Source organism: Zosterops lateralis (assembly GCF_965231275.1).
Source record: "Zosterops lateralis genome assembly, chromosome: 32".
NCBI classification, from domain to species: domain Eukaryota; kingdom Metazoa; phylum Chordata; class Aves; order Passeriformes; family Zosteropidae; genus Zosterops; species Zosterops lateralis.
Genome location: NC_139792.1, coordinates 2,775,538 through 2,795,335, shown reverse-complemented (window position 1 = coordinate 2,795,335; position 19,798 = coordinate 2,775,538). Strand labels below are relative to the sequence as shown.

General features: G+C 56.2%; 1 protein-coding gene across 1 annotated transcript; it reads right to left on the bottom strand.

Annotated features, from left to right (window-relative positions):
• Window positions 1-1,463: 1,463 nt before the first annotated feature.
• On the bottom strand, window positions 1,464-19,563 carry FAIM2 (Fas apoptotic inhibitory molecule 2). Its single transcript, XM_083881224.1, has 12 exons — window positions 19,359-19,563; window positions 17,649-17,829; window positions 14,194-14,297; window positions 14,015-14,079; window positions 13,353-13,406; window positions 9,874-9,924; window positions 9,165-9,204; window positions 8,576-8,613; window positions 7,429-7,516; window positions 6,705-6,800; window positions 3,647-3,700; window positions 1,464-2,289 (listed from the first exon to the last, which is right to left on the bottom strand). Exons 1-12 carry the CDS (start codon window positions 19,371-19,373, stop codon window positions 2,140-2,142), a joined length of 936 nt encoding a protein of 311 aa, XP_083737350.1. The 5' UTR covers window positions 19,374-19,563; the 3' UTR covers window positions 1,464-2,139.
• Window positions 19,564-19,798: the final 235 nt, after the last annotated feature.

Sequence of the window (19,798 nt, the reverse complement as noted above, 5' to 3'; positions counted from 1 at the left end):
ATCATCGGGCTCCACACTCCTCCCTCCAAGCCTGGAAAGCACAAATCCCTACAGGAAATAGCTGTGAGCAAGGAAAGGCTGCCCAGCCAGTCTGCTGAGGGCCAGGAAATTCCCTCTTGAAACTTTTATTTCATCCACTTTTAGGGTGCCTCCTGCACCATTCCCAGTCCTGCCTGCTCAGCAATCCAAGGATTTGGTTCTCCTCAGCAGGAACTTCCTGCTGGCACCACCTCATGGTGATGGTGTCCTTCATCCCTACAAAGAATTTGGCTTTGGTTGGGATTTTTTGGGTCTGGTTGGGGCTTTTTTTGGTCTGCTTGGGGTTGTTTGTGTCTGATTTGGTTTTTTTTTTTTATCTGATTTGGGGTTGTTTTTTTATCTGTTTGGGGGGTTTTGATCTGGTTGGGGTTTTTTGGTCTGGTTGGGGTTTTTTGTGCCTGATTGGGTTTGGGTTGGGTTTTTTTTAATCATGTTGGGGGTTTTTTGGTCTCTTTGGGGGTTTTTTGTGTCTGACTTTTTTTTTTTTTTTTTTTTTTTTTTTTGTCTGGTTGGGGTTTTTTGTGTCTGATTTGGGATTTTTTGATCTGGTTGGGGGGTTTTGATCTGGTTGGGGTTCTTTGGGTCTGGTTGGGGGGGTTTTGGTCTGGTTGGGGTTTTTTGGGGTGTTTTGGGGAGGAAGGTAAAGGGAAAGCATCTCTTGTGCTCATCAGCGCAGCTGCGGAGGGGCCGGAGCATTTCTATTCCCTGCACAGTAACTTTCCCTGGCCACTGGACATGTGTGGCAGGAGGACAGGACTGTGTGGGGTAACAGCCAGGGCACAAGGAGCAGGAATGTGCCGTCCCAGCGTTCTGGCAGAGGCTCTCTCCAGCAGGGATTGCTGGAGGCAGCTCCGTGACGCACTCGCCCGGCATTCCCAGCGAGATGGGAGATACCAGGTCCTATCTGCAGGAAGGATCACTCTTGGAATGAGAGCAAAAGGGCCCTTATCTCCCTGGGGAGCTTTACAGTGCAAGATCAGCCAGCTGAGCCCCAAAGAGGGAATGTGAGCATGGCCACGGTGGAAAGTTACCAAAGCACATCCAGAGCCCGTGCTGACATCCCCCTTTGGGATGGGAGGAATGGAAAACAGACAGGGAGGGGGAACATTGGTGTTCCAATGGCCTCGGCCCCTGGGAATAACCCCTTAGGAATGCTAATTTGGAGGAATCAAGACAATTTTGTGAAGGTGTCAGATGCTTAGGGTGGGTCACAGGCTCCCAGCCCATTTCCCACATGGAAACGGCATTTCCCAGCATGGAAACTCAGCCTCCTCCATCTCTTCTCTGCCATTTCCTGGCAATATTCCTTCCCTGGGATCCCAACCCCTCCAGTGAGGAGCTACACTCCACAGAGAACCAGCACACTCCCCTGGGTGGGACCCATGGATGGGAAGGGGAAGGGGAAGGGGAAGGGGAAGGGGAAGGGGAAGGGGAAGGGGAATGCTCAGCTCCACAGCCAGATGCAAGGGATCCAGCGGAATCCTTCCTGCACCAGGGATGACCTCAGAGAGCTGCACGTCCTGAACAAACAGGTTACCTGTGCCTGGAGCACTGAAATCCAGCTGTGTGATCCCACACTCCACAACAGCAGGAGCCACCAGGAATAGCGCAGAGGCCACCAACCTCCAAGGGAATGTAGGAAACAGGGCAATGCATGGATTCCCCAAGGCTTTTCCCTGCCAGGGCTCAGCTGCTTTTCCTGCCAGGATCTGACCAAATTCCCTGCTCTGCTGCCCTCACCATTGTTTTGTGGCAGCACTTTCACCCCGTGACAGGCAGGACTCAGAGGACACCTCCAGCAGCCCCTGGGGCCGGGAGGGTCCCGGTCTCCTGCCGCCAGTCTCTGCACTGGTCTGGGCTGGGCGGGAGTGGAGGAGGCAGGAGGGACACGACACTGAAGCCCTGCTTTGCTCTCTGGGTCACAAAGGCCTGACAGCAAATGTACAAAGCTGCGAGAGGGGCCCGGGGCTCCTCAGTGCGTTGGATGGACCAGGCAGGGAGGGACTGGGTCAGGTCGGTGGTTTTTTAACCCCTTCACCTCTGCTTTTCAGTTGAACCCCTCACATTTGCCAGCACAGGGAGGATCCTGCCCTGCTACCCTCACTCCTGGCTGGAGCCAAAAAACTGCAGGAAGAAGGAGAAGATGTAGATGATGTCCAGGTAGATGTTGAGGGCTCCGAAGATGTATTCCTCGGGGCTCAGCGAGTACCGGCGGTTCCCCATCAGCATCTGCGTGTCCAGGGCCAGGAACTGGAAGGGAAAGGAGGAAAGCCCAGGGCAGTGAGGTTTGGCCCAGGGTGGCAGGAAGGGCTCTAATGACAGGAGAAGTCTCCACTGCCTCCCTGGACCCAGGACAAAAGTGCAGCCCCTTTTTATGGGCTGTAACCACAATTTAAGAGCTCAGAACAAGGCACTGAATGAGCTGCAACTTTCCCCTTCCCTCATTTCCCTCCTGACAATCAAACCCCGAGTGTAATTCCCACTCCTGGCCCTCTTTTCTCAGGTTTCCTCCATCCCAGGGCCAGCTCTGGAGCCACCCTCCCTCCTCCTCATCTCCCAGAGCCCACAACTTGTTATTCCCACACCTCCCCTGGGTGGGAAGCAGGGAACGAGGTGGTCACAGGGTGACCTGGCCCCAACAGGACGTGCAGCAGCACCACCAGAAATGCCAGGCATGGCTGCAATCCATTTTCTCCTCCTGCCACCCTGCTGTCCCCCATGGCTCCAGAGCTCTCCAGGGCTGCACAATCCTCCATAAAATGCTGTTTTATCCCCCCAGAACAAATCCCAGCTGAGCTGCCCTGGCAGGGCCAGGCCGAGGCTCTGACTGATGTTTATGGGGTAATTATCAGATGTCAAAGCCTCCTTGTACTTTACAGAGGGATCTTGAGCCGTGAATCAGCGCCGAGCTCCCTGCACTCCCTTGGAGTGACTTTTATGGGTGCTAAAGGCAATTGCTCAACTGCTCCAGTTCCCAATGTGCCCAGTGGGCACTGCCTCGGAGCCCAGGGCAGCCCTAGGCTGAGCCCAGCTCCAGGGAGCTCCGGGCACCTCCCAGACACTGCCCCTGGCCGAGTCCCAGCCCAGCACTGCCGGGAGTCCCTCTGCAAGAGGCTCTGGGGAGGGACCACCAGGAACAAGCCAAGCCTTTCCTTGGAGGACCTGCCCAGCTCCAGGGATTTTCCCGCCTATGTAAACCCTCCTAATGCCTCTTAATCCCCAGCCTCAGCCTTCCCTGTCTTTCTGCACCTCTGTGAGCCAAACTCATCCCAATCCTTGGCTCACTCTCACCCAGCCAGCCCCGACTCCACTGTGCGGTCTCATCCCTGGATCCCATCACTCCCAGAGCTCAGCTCTGCCTGCTCCTCTCCAGAGGCACCTTTGGCCTGTCCCCAGGATCCCTGCAGAGCCATCCAGGGGGGATTGCTCACCCCACAGAGCGTGGCACTCACACCCTGCCCCGTGCTTGCACCTCCCGTGCCGGGCTCCTCTCCCACGGGGATCGCTGCCCCAGGGCTCCCCAAGCTCTGCAATCCCTGCCCTGGCTCCCTGTGACACTCCAAGATCCCTTCCCAATCTGTCCTGGCTCCCGGGAGCAGCCACTCACCATGGTGAAGATCCCAGCCCCGAGCAGAGCGTAGATCGCATGGAGCCACGGGACCTGAAAGGCATGGGCACAGTGTGGGAAATGGGTTTGTAGCGAATTTCAGAGCCTCACAGAAGGCTCACACAGTCTTGTGCATCTCTGTGCAAACTCTGAGATAAAATATGCTGACTTAAAAAGGCCATGGGATAGGACAGACATTGCTGAGGGAGAAATTGAACTAGAAATAAGTTTCAAATTATGACTTTGCAAATAGACCAGATATTTTTGAGAAATAAAACTATGAAAAATGCCTTGTAGCAGGAACCCACAAGGGGTAATTTTAGATGATTGGCTTTAAGGCATTAGCAGCATTGTGTGACAAAAGCTGATAAGCCAATAATGTATTGTTATTAGAAAATAGTTTGGCTTCTGATTTTGACGGCATGAATTGTAACATCTGCACCGTCTAACCCTTCACATGAGACTGAAAATGGAATAAAAGTCTCTAAAATGCCTTTCAGGAGCCCCATCTCCAGGTCAGAAAAAGGAATAATCCAACAACACGGGGACAGGGACATTGACATGGACACAGACAGGGACACATGGACACAGGCACAGCGACAGGGACACATGGACATAAACACAGAAATGGATACAGACAGGGACATGGACAGGGACACACAGACAGGGACACATGGATACAGACAAGGACAGGGACATGGACAGGGACACAGGGACACGGATACAGCCATCAGAGCTGACAGAATGGGCTATGCAGGACTTCACTGCCAAGGTATTTGGCTACCAGGTGAAAGGGGAAAGTTGGGAAAGCGCTCTAAAAGCCCAGGCTGGATTTGCACCACTTCCAGCTTCAACAGTTTCTTTGGGAATGTTTCTATGGCACAGAACAGGACATGGGGCTCAGTTCCTCCCTCTCTGAGGCCTTTGTATCCATTTGGCTCCTAAACTCCATCAGGTGTTTGTTATTCCAAACAGCACTTGGCCCCAGTGACTGTCCTGTGGAAATCATGGAGTGGTTTGAGTTGGAAGGGACCTTAAAGCCCGTCCAATCCCACCCCTGCCATGAGCAGGAACACCTCCCCCTATCCCAGGTTGCTCCAACCCATGTCCACCCTGGCCCTGGACACTTGTGGGGCAGCCACACGTCCCAGTCTCAGCACTCTCCTGATGGGAACACCTTGGAGCACCCCCAGAATGGATTTATTTACCCAAACACGGCTGATCCCACTGGGAGAAACACCAAATATACCAAGAGCCAGACCCAGCATTAATTTGCCTGAGGGAACTGCTGGATCTGTGTCAGGGGAGCTTTGGGTTGGATATTGGGAAAAAGTTCTTCCCCCACTGGAGCAGCTCCCCAGAGCTGCCAGAGCTCCAGGAGCATTTGGACAATGCCCAGGTACAAGGTGGGATTGTTGGGATGTCTGGGCAGGGCCAGGAGTGCATGACCCTGGTGGTTCCCTTCCCCCTTGGGATATTCCATGATTCTGTGATTAATTAACAAACGCAATTTAAATACATTCACCCGTGGGAGTCACAGGTGGAATTTCACTGGAATTGGGACCAAAGCTCAGCCCCTGCTGTGGCCCAGAGGAACCAGGAGAAGGTGCTGGTTCAACCCGAGATGGGTTCAGTGAAGCCAGCGCTGTCCCTGCCTCTCCAGGGATTTCTTCTCCCTCTCCAGAGTCACCTCCTGCCTCCTGGGCTCATTCCTGCCTCCCACTGCGCTTATCTCGCCATGTGTCACACGAGGAGGAGTCATCTCTCCAGTTTCATGGCTGTGCTTTGGCACTAGGAGCTGCTCCAGCCTCACCTTCCCACTGGGAAAAGGAGAAGCTCAAGCCCAGACAGCCAAAATCCAACCATTTGGAATCCCCAGGCTGGATTTGTCCAGCACTCCAGGGCTGGGACCAGTGGGAATGTCCTAGAGGTCTCCCTTAGGGAATGACTAAGGGCAGAGGAGCTGGCTGGGATGGGGAAGGATTTGGGATTTGGGATCCCAGGAGCCTCCTGGGTGATTTATGACACCTGCCAGGCTCCCTGGGAGTGACACCCGCCAGGATGAGACACCCTTGGATGCAGCACAGCCCTGCTCCAGTGTGCTTGGAAACTGCTCCAGGATTTCCCCTGGGCACAGCTGGGGCCAGGAGTGGCTCAAGAGGCCAAAAGAAGTGGCTGGAGCTGTTGGCAGCTGTGCCTTGGGGACACACAGGGGTGTCACTGTCCCCTTGGCTCCTGAGGGTCACTCAGACCTCAGGGTCATTGAGGCCTCAAGATTTGAACTCTGCAGGTGCTGTGTGTTAGTCCTGAGCCCAAGTCCTGTCCTGGACTTGGGACAGAGTTTATTGTGCTCATTTCCCTGGTTTTCCTGAGGGGAAACTGAGGCCTGAGCAGAGGCATCTGTGCTCAGGTGAGACCCCATCTGCATCCAGGGGGTCCCAGCACAGGAAGGGCATGGATGTGTTGGAAGGAGTCCAAAGGGAGCCATGGAGCTCATCTAGGGGCTGGAGCCAGGCTGGGAGAGCTGGAGGTGTTCACCTGGAGAGGAGAAGGATCCAGGAAGAGCTCACAGCCCCTTCCAGGGCCTAAAGGGGCTCCAGAAGAGCTGGAGAGGGACTGGGGACAAGGGATGGAAGGACAGGACACAGGGAATGGCTTCCCACTGCCAGAGGACAGGGGACAGATGGGATGTTGGGAAGGAATTCCTCCCTTTGAGAATGGGGAGCCCTGGAATGGATTTCCCAGAGCCCCTGGATCCCTGGGAGTGCCCAAGGCCAGGTTAGAGCAGCCTGGGACAGTGGGAGATGTCCATGCCCATGGCAGGGGTGGGATTGTACGGGCTTTGAGGTCCCTCCTGACTGAAATCGTTCCATGATTCCACACCAGGAACAGCAGGAAACGCCCTCAGCCCTGGGCCACTTCCATCCTCAAGCCGTATCTCGTGGTCCATCCCAGAGAATGACCCCTGCTCTTCTGACCCTCCATGGGGGTTTTTGGGGAGTTGGGCCCCCCCTCCCAGCGCCCAGTTTGGCCCAGTTTGGCCCAGCTGGTCACTCACATATTGGTAGGGCAGGATGACAGCCAGGACCAGCCCCCCCAGGAACAGCACCATGAGCAGCACAAAGAGAATGCCCTGGTACGATGTGAAGTCGAACTGCAGAAAGGAGAAGGAATGGTCAATTCCAGGAGGAATTTCCCACTCCAGGAGCTGAATCCAGGGGCAGCCAGAGCTCCTGAGTCCCCCTGGAACTCACCTGGAGCTGGTTCTGCCTCTCCACCCCAGCAGCCACCCCCTGGCCAGAGCCAACACTTCCCAAATCCCTGTTAGTGCCACAGGGAAGGGCTCGGGTCCTGCAACGCTCCAGGAATCCCAAATCCATTGCACACCTTTGTGTCCCTCTGTATCCCACAGCCCAACCCTCCAGAATTCTCAGTTTACCACCACACAGCCTCTTCCAGGTCCACTGACATTCTGGACACATCCCAATCCTCCAACAATCCCAGATTACCCCATGTCAGCACCTTCCAGTCCCATTTACACCTATGGCACATCCCAATCCACAAAAAAAAAATCTCATTTTATCCCCATGTATCAACATCTTCCAGCCCCATTTACATCCTGGCCACATCCCTTCCTACCGTGTCCTGATCTGCTCCAACTTCTGGTGACATCCCCACATCCCTGGGGCTGGTCCTGTTATCCAGAGCCTTCCAGACACCCCCAGCTCCCCCTGTCCTGTCCCAGAGCTGCCTCTTCCCCAGGGAGGCTCCCATAGTCCCACCTTGCTCTGGAAGCTGAAGATGGTGACGGACAGACAGACCAGGGCCGTGATCCCGAGGCACAGCAGCACTGACTTGGTGTTGTAGTAACTGCAAAATCACCAGGAAAAGCACGTTTGGATCATTCCCACGGGGATGGGAAGGGGGGATTCAGACAGGCAGGAGCTTGGCAAGGAAAGCATGAATCCTATGGGCACAAACAGCACTGGAATTATCAATATACATTGATGCTAAAAAAGGAAGGACAGAAAAAAGCCTGGATGGGTTTTCCTGCTGTTTTGAAGGATGGAGGGAAGGCAGGAGGGTCCATCTGGGTCTCCCAGAGCTCTGGAGCAGCTCCAAGTCCACCAATCCCACTGTCCATGGACAGACAGGGAATGGGGAAGATCCTGACTGGGAGGTAACAAAACCAGGATGAGAAAACTCAGGCAGCATGAGGGGAAACCAAAGGAGCAGCTCCTGGGCTCCTGCCCACTCTGGCTTTTGGAAAAGGGCAGGAAGGAGGGATTGGAGCAGGGACAGAGGCTGCAGACTCAGGCTGGAATGGTTTCCAGGCTGGATCAGAATTTTGGCAGCAGTGCCAGGCTCAGCCCTTGGAAAACCCAGTCCTGCTCTCCCCGGGGGGATTTGTGCAGAGTCACTGGAGTTTTCCCCCTGGAGCTGCTGAGGCCGCAGATTTCTTTGTCTCAGTGCATCCATCACCCACCCTGGATCATGTCCCTCTCTCCAGGCTCCCACGTGAGCCAGGAGCAGATTTCCCAGTGCAAATGAGCAGAAGGCAACAGGCTGTGGGATACAAAGTCCTGAAACTGCTGGAAAAAACTCCTTGGCTCACTGCAGCCCCATCTGCCTGGGACCTGCCCAGTGAGGAACGTGGGACCACTGTGGTCACCTCCAGCCCATCCAGGTGCTGCCCTGTCCCGGGCCTCCAGGGCTCTCCTGCAGGATTTGGGATGTGGGAATCCCCCAGTGCTGCCTCCCCTGGGACAGGGACAGGCCTTGGAAACCTTCCTTAGAAAGTGTTTTCACTAGGAAGCTCCAGCTTTGCACAGCTGCTGGGAGCCCCAGACAGCTCAGGTGGCTCAGGTACCTCAGGAATAGGGAATATTTTTTAGGAAGAGACAGGACACAGGACAGTGGCCAACCCACCTGGAAAGCATGGCAGTGAGATAGGCCATGGACAGGGTCTGGGGGAAAACAGAGCCAGGTTAGTGCCCTCGTGTCCCGGGAGCAGACACCACAGGAAATCCCTCAGTCCCAGAGAAAAGGGCAGGGGAGCCTCTCAGACTCTTAGGAGAAGGAACTCTGGCAGTGTTTGGAACCCTCCAGTGACTAACAGCCACAGGAGAGGGCAGAGGGAGGGCAAAGGGCACGGGAGCATCCCCTGCTCCTGCATCCCTCCCGCATCCCAACTCCCATCTCTGCTCCCGTCCCACATTCCAGCTCCCGTCCCTGATCATCTCAGCTCTGACCCCAGTTCCCATTCCAGTTCTCAGCCCACTTCCCACCCAATCCAATCCCAGTTCCCACCAGACTCCACAGATTATTTTTTGCAATTTTTTAACAAAGGCTCCCTTTTTTTCCACCCTCTCCCATCCCAGTGCAACCATAGTTCCTCAGCCCAAGCACAGGACAATGAGAGGATGAAATTCCCACTTTTCCCCAGGAATGCCAGCCTGTGCACGTCCTTGGAGCCACTCTGACCACAGGGCAGATGTTGGCCAGATGTGCTACTCACAAAGATGCTGAGCAGGATCAGATTCCATGGGAAGTATCTCCTGCAAAGGAAACAGGCCAGTCAGCAGGGGCTGTGCCAGGGGATCAGTGACCGTGAGGGTAAATAGTGACTGCAAGGGTAATTAATGACTCTACTGGGTAATTAATGCCCATGCTGATAATTAGTGTCCTGTGCAGGGCACAGTCACCCTGCTGGGAGCCACAGGGCACTTGGGGTCCTCCCAGGCCAGCAGGACAAAAGTCCCCAGGATATTCCTGCCTCACTGGGAGCTGCCAGGAGCATCCTCTGGAATGTTTCATTCCCAGAATCCAGAGCTGCAAACGGGGCAGTTTCTGCTGCAAAGTCACAGCTGCAATTGGATTCCTGAGCTGCAGCAACCCAAGGCTGCAGCAGGCCTGGAACAGCTGTTTGCAGCATCTGGAACAGGTTTCCCAGAGCAGCTGTGGCTGCCCCATCCCTGGAAGTGTCCAAGGCCAGGTTGGATGGGACCTGGAGCACTGTGGGACAGTGGGAGGTGTCCCTACCCATGGCAGGGTGGCACCGGATGGGCTTTAAGGTCCTTTCCAACCCAAACCATTCCACAATCCCGTGGAAAGACAGCAGCTGCATCCCAGTGCTGGCACAGCTCCATCCCTGCCCCATAACAGGGCTGGAAAACATCCCTGCAGCATTCCCCAGGCTGTCCCAGATCCCAAAGCCATCCCTTTACCTGGGCCCGGAGCAGCAGGCGAGGATCAGGTAGGTGACGAAGAAAACGGCGCTGCAAGGAGAGAGGGAGACTTCAGGGGGGAAAACCAGCCTGGGATGGTGGGGCAGGGGGGAATTCCCATGGGATGGGGTGTTCAGGGTAGTTCCTACCCCTGGTCCCTGTCACTAAGCTCCTTCCTGCCCTCAGGCCCCCCCTGCATGTGCCCATCCCCAGGGTGGGACAAAACATCCCTGGAAAAGCTGAGGGCTGGATTCAGAGCAGAGCCAAGGTCGGGTTCAGATCCCAGAGAACACCCAAATGTGTTAATGACAATCAGGACAAGAACTGGATTTGTGTTGGCTCTTAGGAAACCATTCCTAACTCCTTCCATTCCTCCATGGAAAGGGAGGTCGGGCATTGGAAGGGGCTGCCCAGGCAGCGGTGGAATCCCATCCTGGGAAGTGTCCAAAAGCCTGTGGATGTGGCACTGGGGCACATGGTCAGGGCTGAGTGGAGGGCTGATGTTGGACTCAATGATCTCCAGGGGTTTTCCCAACCCTCATGATTCCAAGGTTCCATGATTCTGTGAGTTTCTCACATGGAGGTGCCAGGCTTTGCCCCTTGCTTCCAAACCCTTTCTGGCTTGGTGGTGTCGAGGCTGGAGGTTCTTAAACCAAAGGCTGGAAAAGTGACCAGGCTCAGGCAGGGCTGGACAGGCTGTGCTGGAGGAGAGAGCTGCTCCCATGGCACATCCCTCCAAGAATGGGAAGTTTTGGACTTTCCATCCCTGGAAGTGCCCAAGGCCAGGCTGGACAGCGCTTGGAGTAAACTGGGATAGTGGGAGGTGTCCCTGCCCATGGCGGGGGGAGGGCACTAGATGGACTTGAAGGTCCCTCCAACCCAACCCATTCCAGGATTCTGCTGCAGGAGTGCCTGAGGAAGAGCCTGGGGCAGGAGAAGCTGCTCAGGGACAAGCTCAGGGCAGGAGAAGCTGCTCAGGGATGAGCCCAGGGCAGGAGAAGCTGCTCAGGGATGAGCCCAGGGCAGGAGAAGCTGCTCAGGGATGAGCCCAAGGCAGGAGAAGCTGCTCGGGGAAGGCCTCAGGGATGAGCCCAGGGCAGGAGGATCCTCCTGGCTCAGCAGAGCCCAACATGCCGTGGCTGCCCAGCCCCACACAGGTCCTGGCAGTTTTTATCACCCAGGATCTGACCCCTCTCAAAGCCCAGCAGCCCCAGAGCTGAGGGAGGCTCTCCTGCCCACAGCTGGGTGTTTTTCCAGGCTCTGGAAGCTGCTCCCCCTGCTCTCCCTGGGCAGCAGGACGTGCTGATGGCTCCCGATAGCTGCTGACCCTCGGCCAAGGCTGGGAGGTGACGGCAGAGCCCAGGGCCATGGGCAGGGCACTGAGATAAACCCAGAACCAGCTCTCCCACTGGGAAACCAGGAAAGCCAGGCTGGACACGGCTGAGCAGCTGGGAGGAGACTGTTGGGAGCACAGAGCCAGTGGGGTTCTCCATCCCCTGTCTGCTCTGGATTTATTCCCACTGAGGTGCTAGACCAGCACTGGGAAAACATCCTGGGGCTCCCAGAGGTCATGTTTTACAGAGGTCTCTGGTTAGGAAGGAGATCCAGGCATGGAGCAGGAAAAGGATTTGGAGATATTGGAATGGAGGAAAGGACTTGGCTCACTGGGCAGTGAAAAAACAGACAATATTAAAGTCATGGAATGGCCTGGGTGGGAAGGGACCTTAAAATCCATCCCATCCCACCCTGCCATGGCAGGGACACCTCCCACTATGCCAGGTTGCTCCAAGCCTCATCCAACCTGGCCTTGGACACTTCGAGAGATCCAGGGGCAGCCACAGTTTCTTTGGGAAATCCATTCCAGGTCTCCTCACCCTCACAGAGAGGAATTCATTCCCAATGTCCCATCCATCCCTGCCCTCTGGCAGTGGGTAGCCATTCCCTGTGTCTCGGCACTCCATCCCTTGTCCCAAGCTCCTCTCCAGCTCTCCTGGAGCCCCTTTAGGCCCTGGAAGGGGCTCCAAAGTCTCCTTTCCCTTCTCTCTCTGTGAACACCCCCAGCTCTCCCAGCCTGGCTCCAGAGGGGCTCCTGCCCTGGGAGCAGCTCCGTGGCCTCCTCTGGACTGGCTCCAGCAGTTCCTCATCCTCCCTGTGCCCCAGGGCTGGAGCAGCTCTGCAGGTGGGGTCTCACCTGGGCACAGGGGGACAATGACCAGGGGGGAAATTCCTCTGGGACAGAACTCCCCCAGCTGCCCCAGGGGTGTTCCTACAGAAAATAGAAGGGAATAAACTCCATCTGGGCAGGAAGAGGTGACCCCAGAGGCCAAGGTAGGGACCTGAACATGGCTGAGCTTCCTGTCCCTGTCCCCTGTGAGGTGACACTGCCTGTCCAACCCCGGCTGCCCCCTAGAGCACCTTTGGTTCCCTCCTGGTGCCCCGGAGCTGCCGGAAGCTCCATTTCTGCCCTTTGGAGGGTTTCTCCAGGTTATATAAGCCTGTGTCTCATCTCCTGATTTGGATGTGAACTGATTAAAGCTGAGTTCATCTCACACTTAATGAGCAGCACTGACCCCACCAGCAGCCCGGAAACCATGGAGCCAGGAGATACCAGGACTTGGAAGCTCTGGGGACCAGGAAATGGCATCTCAACTTCAGGGCTCTGAGATGGAGCCCCAGGAGTGACAGCCCCACTCAGACATGGCCAGGAACATCCCAACACCTCCCAATCTATCCCCCCATATCCACTGGGTGTTATGTAATGGAAACCCTGGCAACTACCTGGCTTCCAAGGGGGATATCCCAAAATTCATCCTCCACGGTACCCTGAACATCCTTCTAGGTGTCACATATAGGGTTCTGCAGTGTTTTCCTGGATGCTCTGCAAGGAGGTCTTTGGAGCTCCCCAGGGGACATTCCCAAAATCAATCCTCTAAGGCAGCCTGAACATCCTTCCAGGTCTCATGTAGGAGTTTCTACACCATTTCCCTAGAAATCTCCCCATTTTCTCTGGTTTTCTGCAGGAAACACTCAGGTATTTACTTTAACCTTGGTTTCTAGGGCCATTTTGGGGGAAGTGTTTGGAGTTCACCTCTCTTGTGTCTCTGGCTCATTCAGGTGAGATTTTCCATCTGCTCACCTCAGGCTTACCCATGGGTTGGTTGCTTAGAGCAGCTGTGGCTGCTCCTGTATCCCTGGCAGTGCCCAAGGCCAGGCTGGACAGGGCTTGGACACCCTGGGACAGTGGGAGGTGTCCCTGCCACGGCAGGGGAGGCGCTGGATGGGCTTTAAGGTCCCTCCCAACCCAACCCAACCCATGATTCCATGACCTTCCCCAGCTGCCCCTGGATACTTTGGAGTGATTCTTCACATGCAGGACAGGGAAGTGTTTGGGAAGTGTCGGAGACCCTTCCCACATCCCCACAGCCCCACCCAGGGTGCCTGGAGCACACAAGGCTGCAGGAAAAGCCAGGGATACTCACTAGGAAGCCCAATACCAGGCAGAGTGGGTCTGGATGTAGCCCTTGACCGGTTCACTGCAAGACAGAAGGAAAGATCCTGAGCAGGAAAAATCCAATGCCTCCCAGCTCCCTGCTCAGTGAACCCCAGGGACAGCCCTGGTGTGGGGATTAAAAACCCAGCCTTAGTGAATCCCCTCAGCAGCCTGAGCCTGTGGAGCGGAATTCCAGCTGCCAGGTGGGAAGGGCAGCGCTGCTCCCCCAATTCCACACCGGAGCTGGCCAAGAACAGTTCCCACAGGGGATTAGGGAGCCCAAATCCTCAGGCTGGCAGTGATCCATTATTTATTCTGGAGGCAACACGAGCCACACACACCCGGAGCGCTCAGTCATCTGAGCTGGAGAGGGGGATGAGCAGGGCAGGGAACCCAGCCCCTGGAGCTGGGATCCGGTAACTCCCACAGGGGAAACCCAGCAGTTACTGCCCAGGGGCAGCAGCCCAGGGCACCACCCAGGATGGAGGATCCAATTCTGAGTGTGGGTGGGAATGGGAGCAAAAGCACTGAGGGATCTCTGAGTGTTCCCTCAGCTTTGCTTTTCTATTGGAATGCTCAGAAAAAAATCCAGGTGTGACACAAGCCCAGGAACCTGCCCAAGGCCCGGGGCCCAGCTGCGTCAGCACCTACCAGAAGGTGAAGAAAGCCACGATGACAACAGTGACCAGGAGCTGGACCATCAGGATGGCATAAACCTGCAGGGAGAGGAGATCCATGGATCCCAGAATCCAGCACAGCCAGGCCCCTCCGAGGGCTGGGGGGCTCCAGCTGTGCTGGCCCAGAGCACAAGGGACACGTCCCTCCCTCACCTTCCTGATGAACACCCTGCGCACGTTGCGGTCATCCCAGCTGAAGGTCGTGAGCAGCTCCGTGTCCCCCGGGTACCCCCCGCTGCCATAGCTGGGGCTGGTGCCTGCAGAGAGGCCAAACAGAGCAGCTCCCACCCCAATTCCCCCCTGAATTCCCCAGCTGCCAGAACCTGACCCCAGGGAGAAAATCACAGCTCAGGTGCCCCAAATTCCCAGGTGTTCCTCTGCTCCCTTCCCACTCCTGCCGCTGCTTGGGACCATCCCTGGGAACAGAGCAGGGAACTCTCCCACCAACCATCCCAACACCAGGCTTAATCCCTGTCTGAGGAGACACCAAACCTTCCACAGCAACTGGAGGTCTGGGATCATCCCTGGATATTAAAGCATCCTTGTTGGAGTCCAGGGCATCCCTCTGGCTGCCCTGGAAAGTCACAGACCTCGGTAGAGAGGCCTGGGACCCGAAAAAGAGGGTCTGGGGTCTGTGCAGGCGAGTTTGCCTGGCACAGAGCCCAGGAAGACATGATCTTTGATTTTGGTCCATGTGAAAAACATCTAACAGAGAGAAGAATTGCAAGTCACAAATGTGTGACAGAGAGTAGTGTAGTTATCACTGTGTAGAAGATTTTGTAGTTTTGGGTTTTTAGAATGTAGATGCAAAGGGACAAGATGGAGTTTTTAGGGCGGTGCCCTGGCTTCTTCTTCTCCCTTGGCATCCATCTTCTGCAGTGACATGGGCACAAAGGATTTTCAGTGGATTGGATCAAAGTAGAAATGACCCTGTTAGTACAGGTGATAGACATTGGCATAGAATTGTAAACAATGGGTACGTAGTTATCTGTATAAGAGGTAGCGACCTCTCATCATAGAGGGAGTCACCTCGTGTCCAGGCTGCTGTGAACATCTTGGCCGGACACAGGGGAATCACATCGTGTCCAAGCTACTGTGAACATCTTGGCTGGACACTGAGAATTGTAAGATAAGAACTAATAAACAACGCGAGAAACTAAGAAAACCAAGACCTTGAGACTCTTCACCATTCTCGCGCTGCACCGAGCACCGAGCTCAGCACAGAACACAGAGACACAGATCAGACAACAGACCCTAAATCCTTCAGAAGTCAAGAGAGAAAATCACTCCCCCAGAGCCCACTCGAACCACCAGCCTTGGAATCTCGGGTGAGAAAAAACCAAATTAAACCTGAGACATCCCTAGAGCAGCCGTGACTCAGCATCCCCAGTGGGAGCAGGAGGATTCCCTCGCTGCTCTCCTGAGCTGTGTTTGCATCGTGGCTTTTGTCAACAACGTCCCTGCTCTGAGAGCAGCTCCTGGCAGCTCCCTGAGGTCCATCCCTCAATCCTATTTCCATGCAGAGACCCAGGGAATCAATCTTGAAAAAGGAGGAAACAGCTCTGATGCCACTAGTGAGAAAAATCTTCCCCCGAATCCTCAAATCATTACACCAGTCTCCGCTTTGCCAAAACAGGAACAGAAGCTCTTGTTGCTGGTTTTCCCTACCCCATCCCTGGAAGTGTCCAAGGCCAGGCTGGACAGAGCTTGGAGCAACCTGGGATAGTGGAAGGTGTCCCTGCCCAAGGAAGGGGGTGGGACTGGATGGGCTTTAAGGTCCCATCCCACCCAAACCATTCCAGGATAATTCTGTGCCCTTTTTGCCTCCTTGCTGATGTCTCCTCCTTGTCACCAAAGTCCCCCGTGCTGGGTTTCCAGTGAAGGACATTTGTGTGATTTTCCTGCTTTACATTTCTGTCCCTGCCTGGTCCACAGATGCCTCCCCTCCTCCTAAAGCTCAGGGATACCCAAATCCTTCAGGAGGATGGAGCAAAGACCCTCTTAAATTCAGAGCAGACACCAGGAAAGCCAAACTCAAGGTCCTTATCCTGAATTTCTCCTGTTTTCCTCATCAAAAGTTGCTCATTGAAAATGCAAAAGCCTCACTTAGGTGACCTCAGCAGGAAACAAATCCCTGGTGCTGTTCTGTTGTCAATAAATCCCTTGGCCCTTCCTTCCTGCCCCACTGGAGCTGAACCTCCTGTGTGTTCCCCTGGATTCCTCATTGGCTCAGAGAATCCCTGGGACACTTCCAGGCCTCCTGCACCAAAGCAATCCCAGCCCCCAAACACCCAATTGGCCCCTAAACACCCAGTTGGCATCTCAGTGCCCCGGTGAACTGGAGGGGTTTGTCCTCCTCCCTCCTGGCGTCCCCACAGCAGGACAGTGTGTCCTGAGTTCATTGTCACAGAAACAACCCCAAATCCACATCCCTCCTCTCCACATGCTCCCAGCAAGGTGTGAGACATCCCAGGGAGTGGATTTCCCACCTGGACACCCAAAATACCCTATCCCACCCCCTAAACTCAAAATATTTCATCCCACCCCATTTGGGCCTCACCTGCCCTAATTCATCGTGACAGCAGAAAAATCCAAATGGTCCCCAGAGCCACCTGGGGGGGATTTATCCCCTCTGATCCTCAGGGAAAAGCCTGAGAAACCATCGGAATATGCCAGCACAGACACACCACGGGAAGTTTTCACTCCTTCCCCTTCCCCAGGCATCCCATCCGTGCAGCTGGATGGAACAAGCAGCAAAGGAAGGAGCAGGGCAAGGGCTCAGCAGCCCCTAAATCCCATCCTTCCAGCATTTTCCCTGGCTGGAACTGCGCTGAGCAAGCACTCGGCCACCCCCAGGGTCACTTCCCAGCCCCCCCCATCCCCATCCAGCCCCATTTGCAAACCTGCAGCCATTCCCTGGGCACAGCAGGAGCTCCAGGGAGCTCCTGGGTGTTGGAAAAACTGTTGGTTTGCCCAGGAATGGCCACAAGGATGCTGGAACAATCCAGCCTGCAGCTCCAGCTATGTCCCAGCCTCCCCGGCTCTGCCACCAGCTGCCAAGAGCCACACTCAGGGCTGTGACACCAATTGTGCCACCTCAGCTGCTCTGAGAGCTGGGGGCAGGCAGGAGCTGCAGGAGGGGCTGGGGGGAGCCCTGCAGCTGCTCCAGGACTTTCTATCCAGCCCCAGGAGCTGGGATCACACAGGGCAGCGAGCTGGAAATGGGGATTTCTCCCACCATGGAACTGGGAGGGAGTTTACTCCCAGGTCTGGAAGGGGGTGAGGTCTCTAGGAGGGCTGGAATGGCTTTTATTTACAGATACAGGCTTTTATCTGCACATGGAGGCTTTTATGTGTAGGTGGAGATCCTCGTGGGGAGATGGAGAATTTTATACCTTGACAGAGACTCTCCTGTGCAGACAGAGGCTCAGGGCTGCAGCCCTGCCCTGGGCCAAACTGGGCACCACATCCTGGTCCTGTTCTTATCCCTGGTCCTGCTCTTATCCTGGTCCACCTCCAATCCCAGTTCCCCCTCTCCTCTCCAACCCTGGGGGGATCTCTGCCCCTTTCCCAGGGGCTCACCCCAGTACAGCCATGGAAGGACTTACTGGGATCGACGTAAGCCCAGCTGGGGTGGAGCGGGGCCGCGGGCGGGGCGGGGAAAGCCCCGGATTTCATCCCTTCTCCCGCTGTCGCCTCCTCGTAGGACGGGGGAGCCGGGGGGGCTGTGGCATTGTCCTTCTTGTCCCCCTGGCCCTCAGAGCTGGGCGGTTTGCTGTTCACGGAGAGCTGCACAGAAAGGGGCAAATGGAGAGAGAGATCTGAGTAAAAGCATCCCAGAAACCGCCCTGAACAAGAACCTGGCACGGAAAGGTTCTGGGAAAGGGGTCAGGACCTGGGAGATACTCGGCTGTTTTTGGGGACTGGACTCGGGCCCATCCCTACGGCCCCAGGAAGGGACATCCATGAATGAGGGGAGAGGGGAAAGCCCCTGAGGTGTTCATTGGGATGAGAAGTTCCAGGCAGGGATGTCTGAGGGGAGACAGGGAGCCCCCGCAGTGCCTCGGGCTCAACGTGACACCAAAAACATCCAAGGAATTCTCTGCTTCTCATCAAACTTCCTACATTGCTCCTTAAAAAGAGCTTTTAGTTCCTGGGCAGAAAATCCTGAATTCTTCATTCCCATTTACACCCATTTTGGGGAGTTGCTCCCAGGAATGCTCTGGTTTGGCCCTCTGGAATTTTCTCCTGGCTCCTTCCCCTCTGTCCCTGTGGAGGCTCAGCTCTGCTGCTTCCCAGCATTGGAAAGACTTGGGATGGCAGCAAGGAGCCAAGCTGGGGCCACCTGAGCACTGGCCTCTCCTTGGGAACATGATCCCTTTAACCTTCCAGGCCGGCCTGGAATAAGCTGTCAGCCTGGGCTCCTCTGCTGCCCACGGAGAACCAGCTCAGCCCCAGGAATGGCTCCCCACAGATCCCAGGGATGTGGGGCTGGGATGGCAGAGAGCCCCAGAGCTCTGCATGAACAGGGCAGAGTGAGAAGGGCTGCATGGAATGGGTCACAGGCCCTGAAAACACAGCAGGGGCCGGGCTGGGATGTGACCCACAGGCAGATCCAGCTGTGCCACCTCCCCTGCCAGCCCCAGGGACTGTCCTCCTGTCCTTCCCTGTCCTTCCCTGTCCTTCCCTGTCCTTCCCTGTCCTTCCCTCTCCTTCCCTCTCCTTCCCTGTCCCTTGGGTTTAGGGGGCTGAGACCATGAAGCCCCCTCGCCACCCCCCAGATATCCAAGGAGATCCAGAGGGATGGAGCTGCATCCAGAGTGTTGCCATGGTGATGGTGCATGAGCTGGCAGAGGATACACAACCCCCCCTCCCCGGGCTGGGAGCACTGGAGAACCCCCAAATCCCCAAAATCCCGAGGCCCTGGGCCGGGCAGGAGGTGCTCAGGGTGCTGCCAGGTGGGGACAGGGATGGGACAGCACAAACACCTCCCGGAGCCCCCCGGGATGAGGGGGCGGGAGGGGGGAAACGGCCACAGGTCCACAGGGCTTGAGCTGGGCATCCATCACCCCTAAACCAGCCCCCAGTCCCAAAATCACCCCAAAACCAGCCTCCAACCCCCAAACCAGCCCCCCAGCCCCTTCCACACCCCAGTCCCTTCCGCCCCCACGGCAGGGTCGGTGCGCAGGTACCCAGCTCCCCTCTCCATCCGTCGTTTTATTCCTCAAACCCCTTCCCTCCACCCCCCTTTCCTCCTCCAAACGCGCCGTTATGCAACAGGGACGGACTGATCCTGCCCGCTCCGGCCTCCCTCCTACCTTCCCCTGGGTCATGGCTCCTGCCTGGGCCGCGGGAGGGATGGGCACGGAGCTGGGCGCGGGGTCCCTTCCAGCCCTTCTCTCTCCCGGCGAGAGTCGGGGCGGGATGCGGCCGCCGCAGCCCCCGCAGCGCTGCCTTCACCTTCCAGCAACGTCCCCGGAGCGGCGGGCGCTGCGGGCAGGGCTGTACCATTCCCAGCGCCAGGCACAGGGGAGCCGGGAACCGCGGCCAGGACAGGGATGGGGAGGATGGAGAGAGCTTCGGGATAGGAGGGACACGGGGATGGGCTCAGGGATGGAGAGGATACAGGGATGGGACGAGGAGGACGCAGGTTTAGGGAGGATACAAGGATGCAGAGCCTGGAAGGATGCAGGGATGGGATGGGGAGGATTCAGGATCGGGGAGGGTTGGGAAATGGATAATCCAGGTTTAAGGAGGA

Coding starts and splice junctions, on each gene's coding strand:
- FAIM2 (XM_083881224.1), bottom strand. Junction 8,614..9,164: donor TGATCCTGCTCAGCATCTTT/GTGAGTAGCACA, acceptor GTTTTCCCCCAG/ACCCTGTCCATGGCCTATCT. Junction 3,701..6,704: donor TCATCCTGCCCTACCAATAT/GTGAGTGACCAG, acceptor CATGCCTTTCAG/GTCCCGTGGCTCCATGCGAT.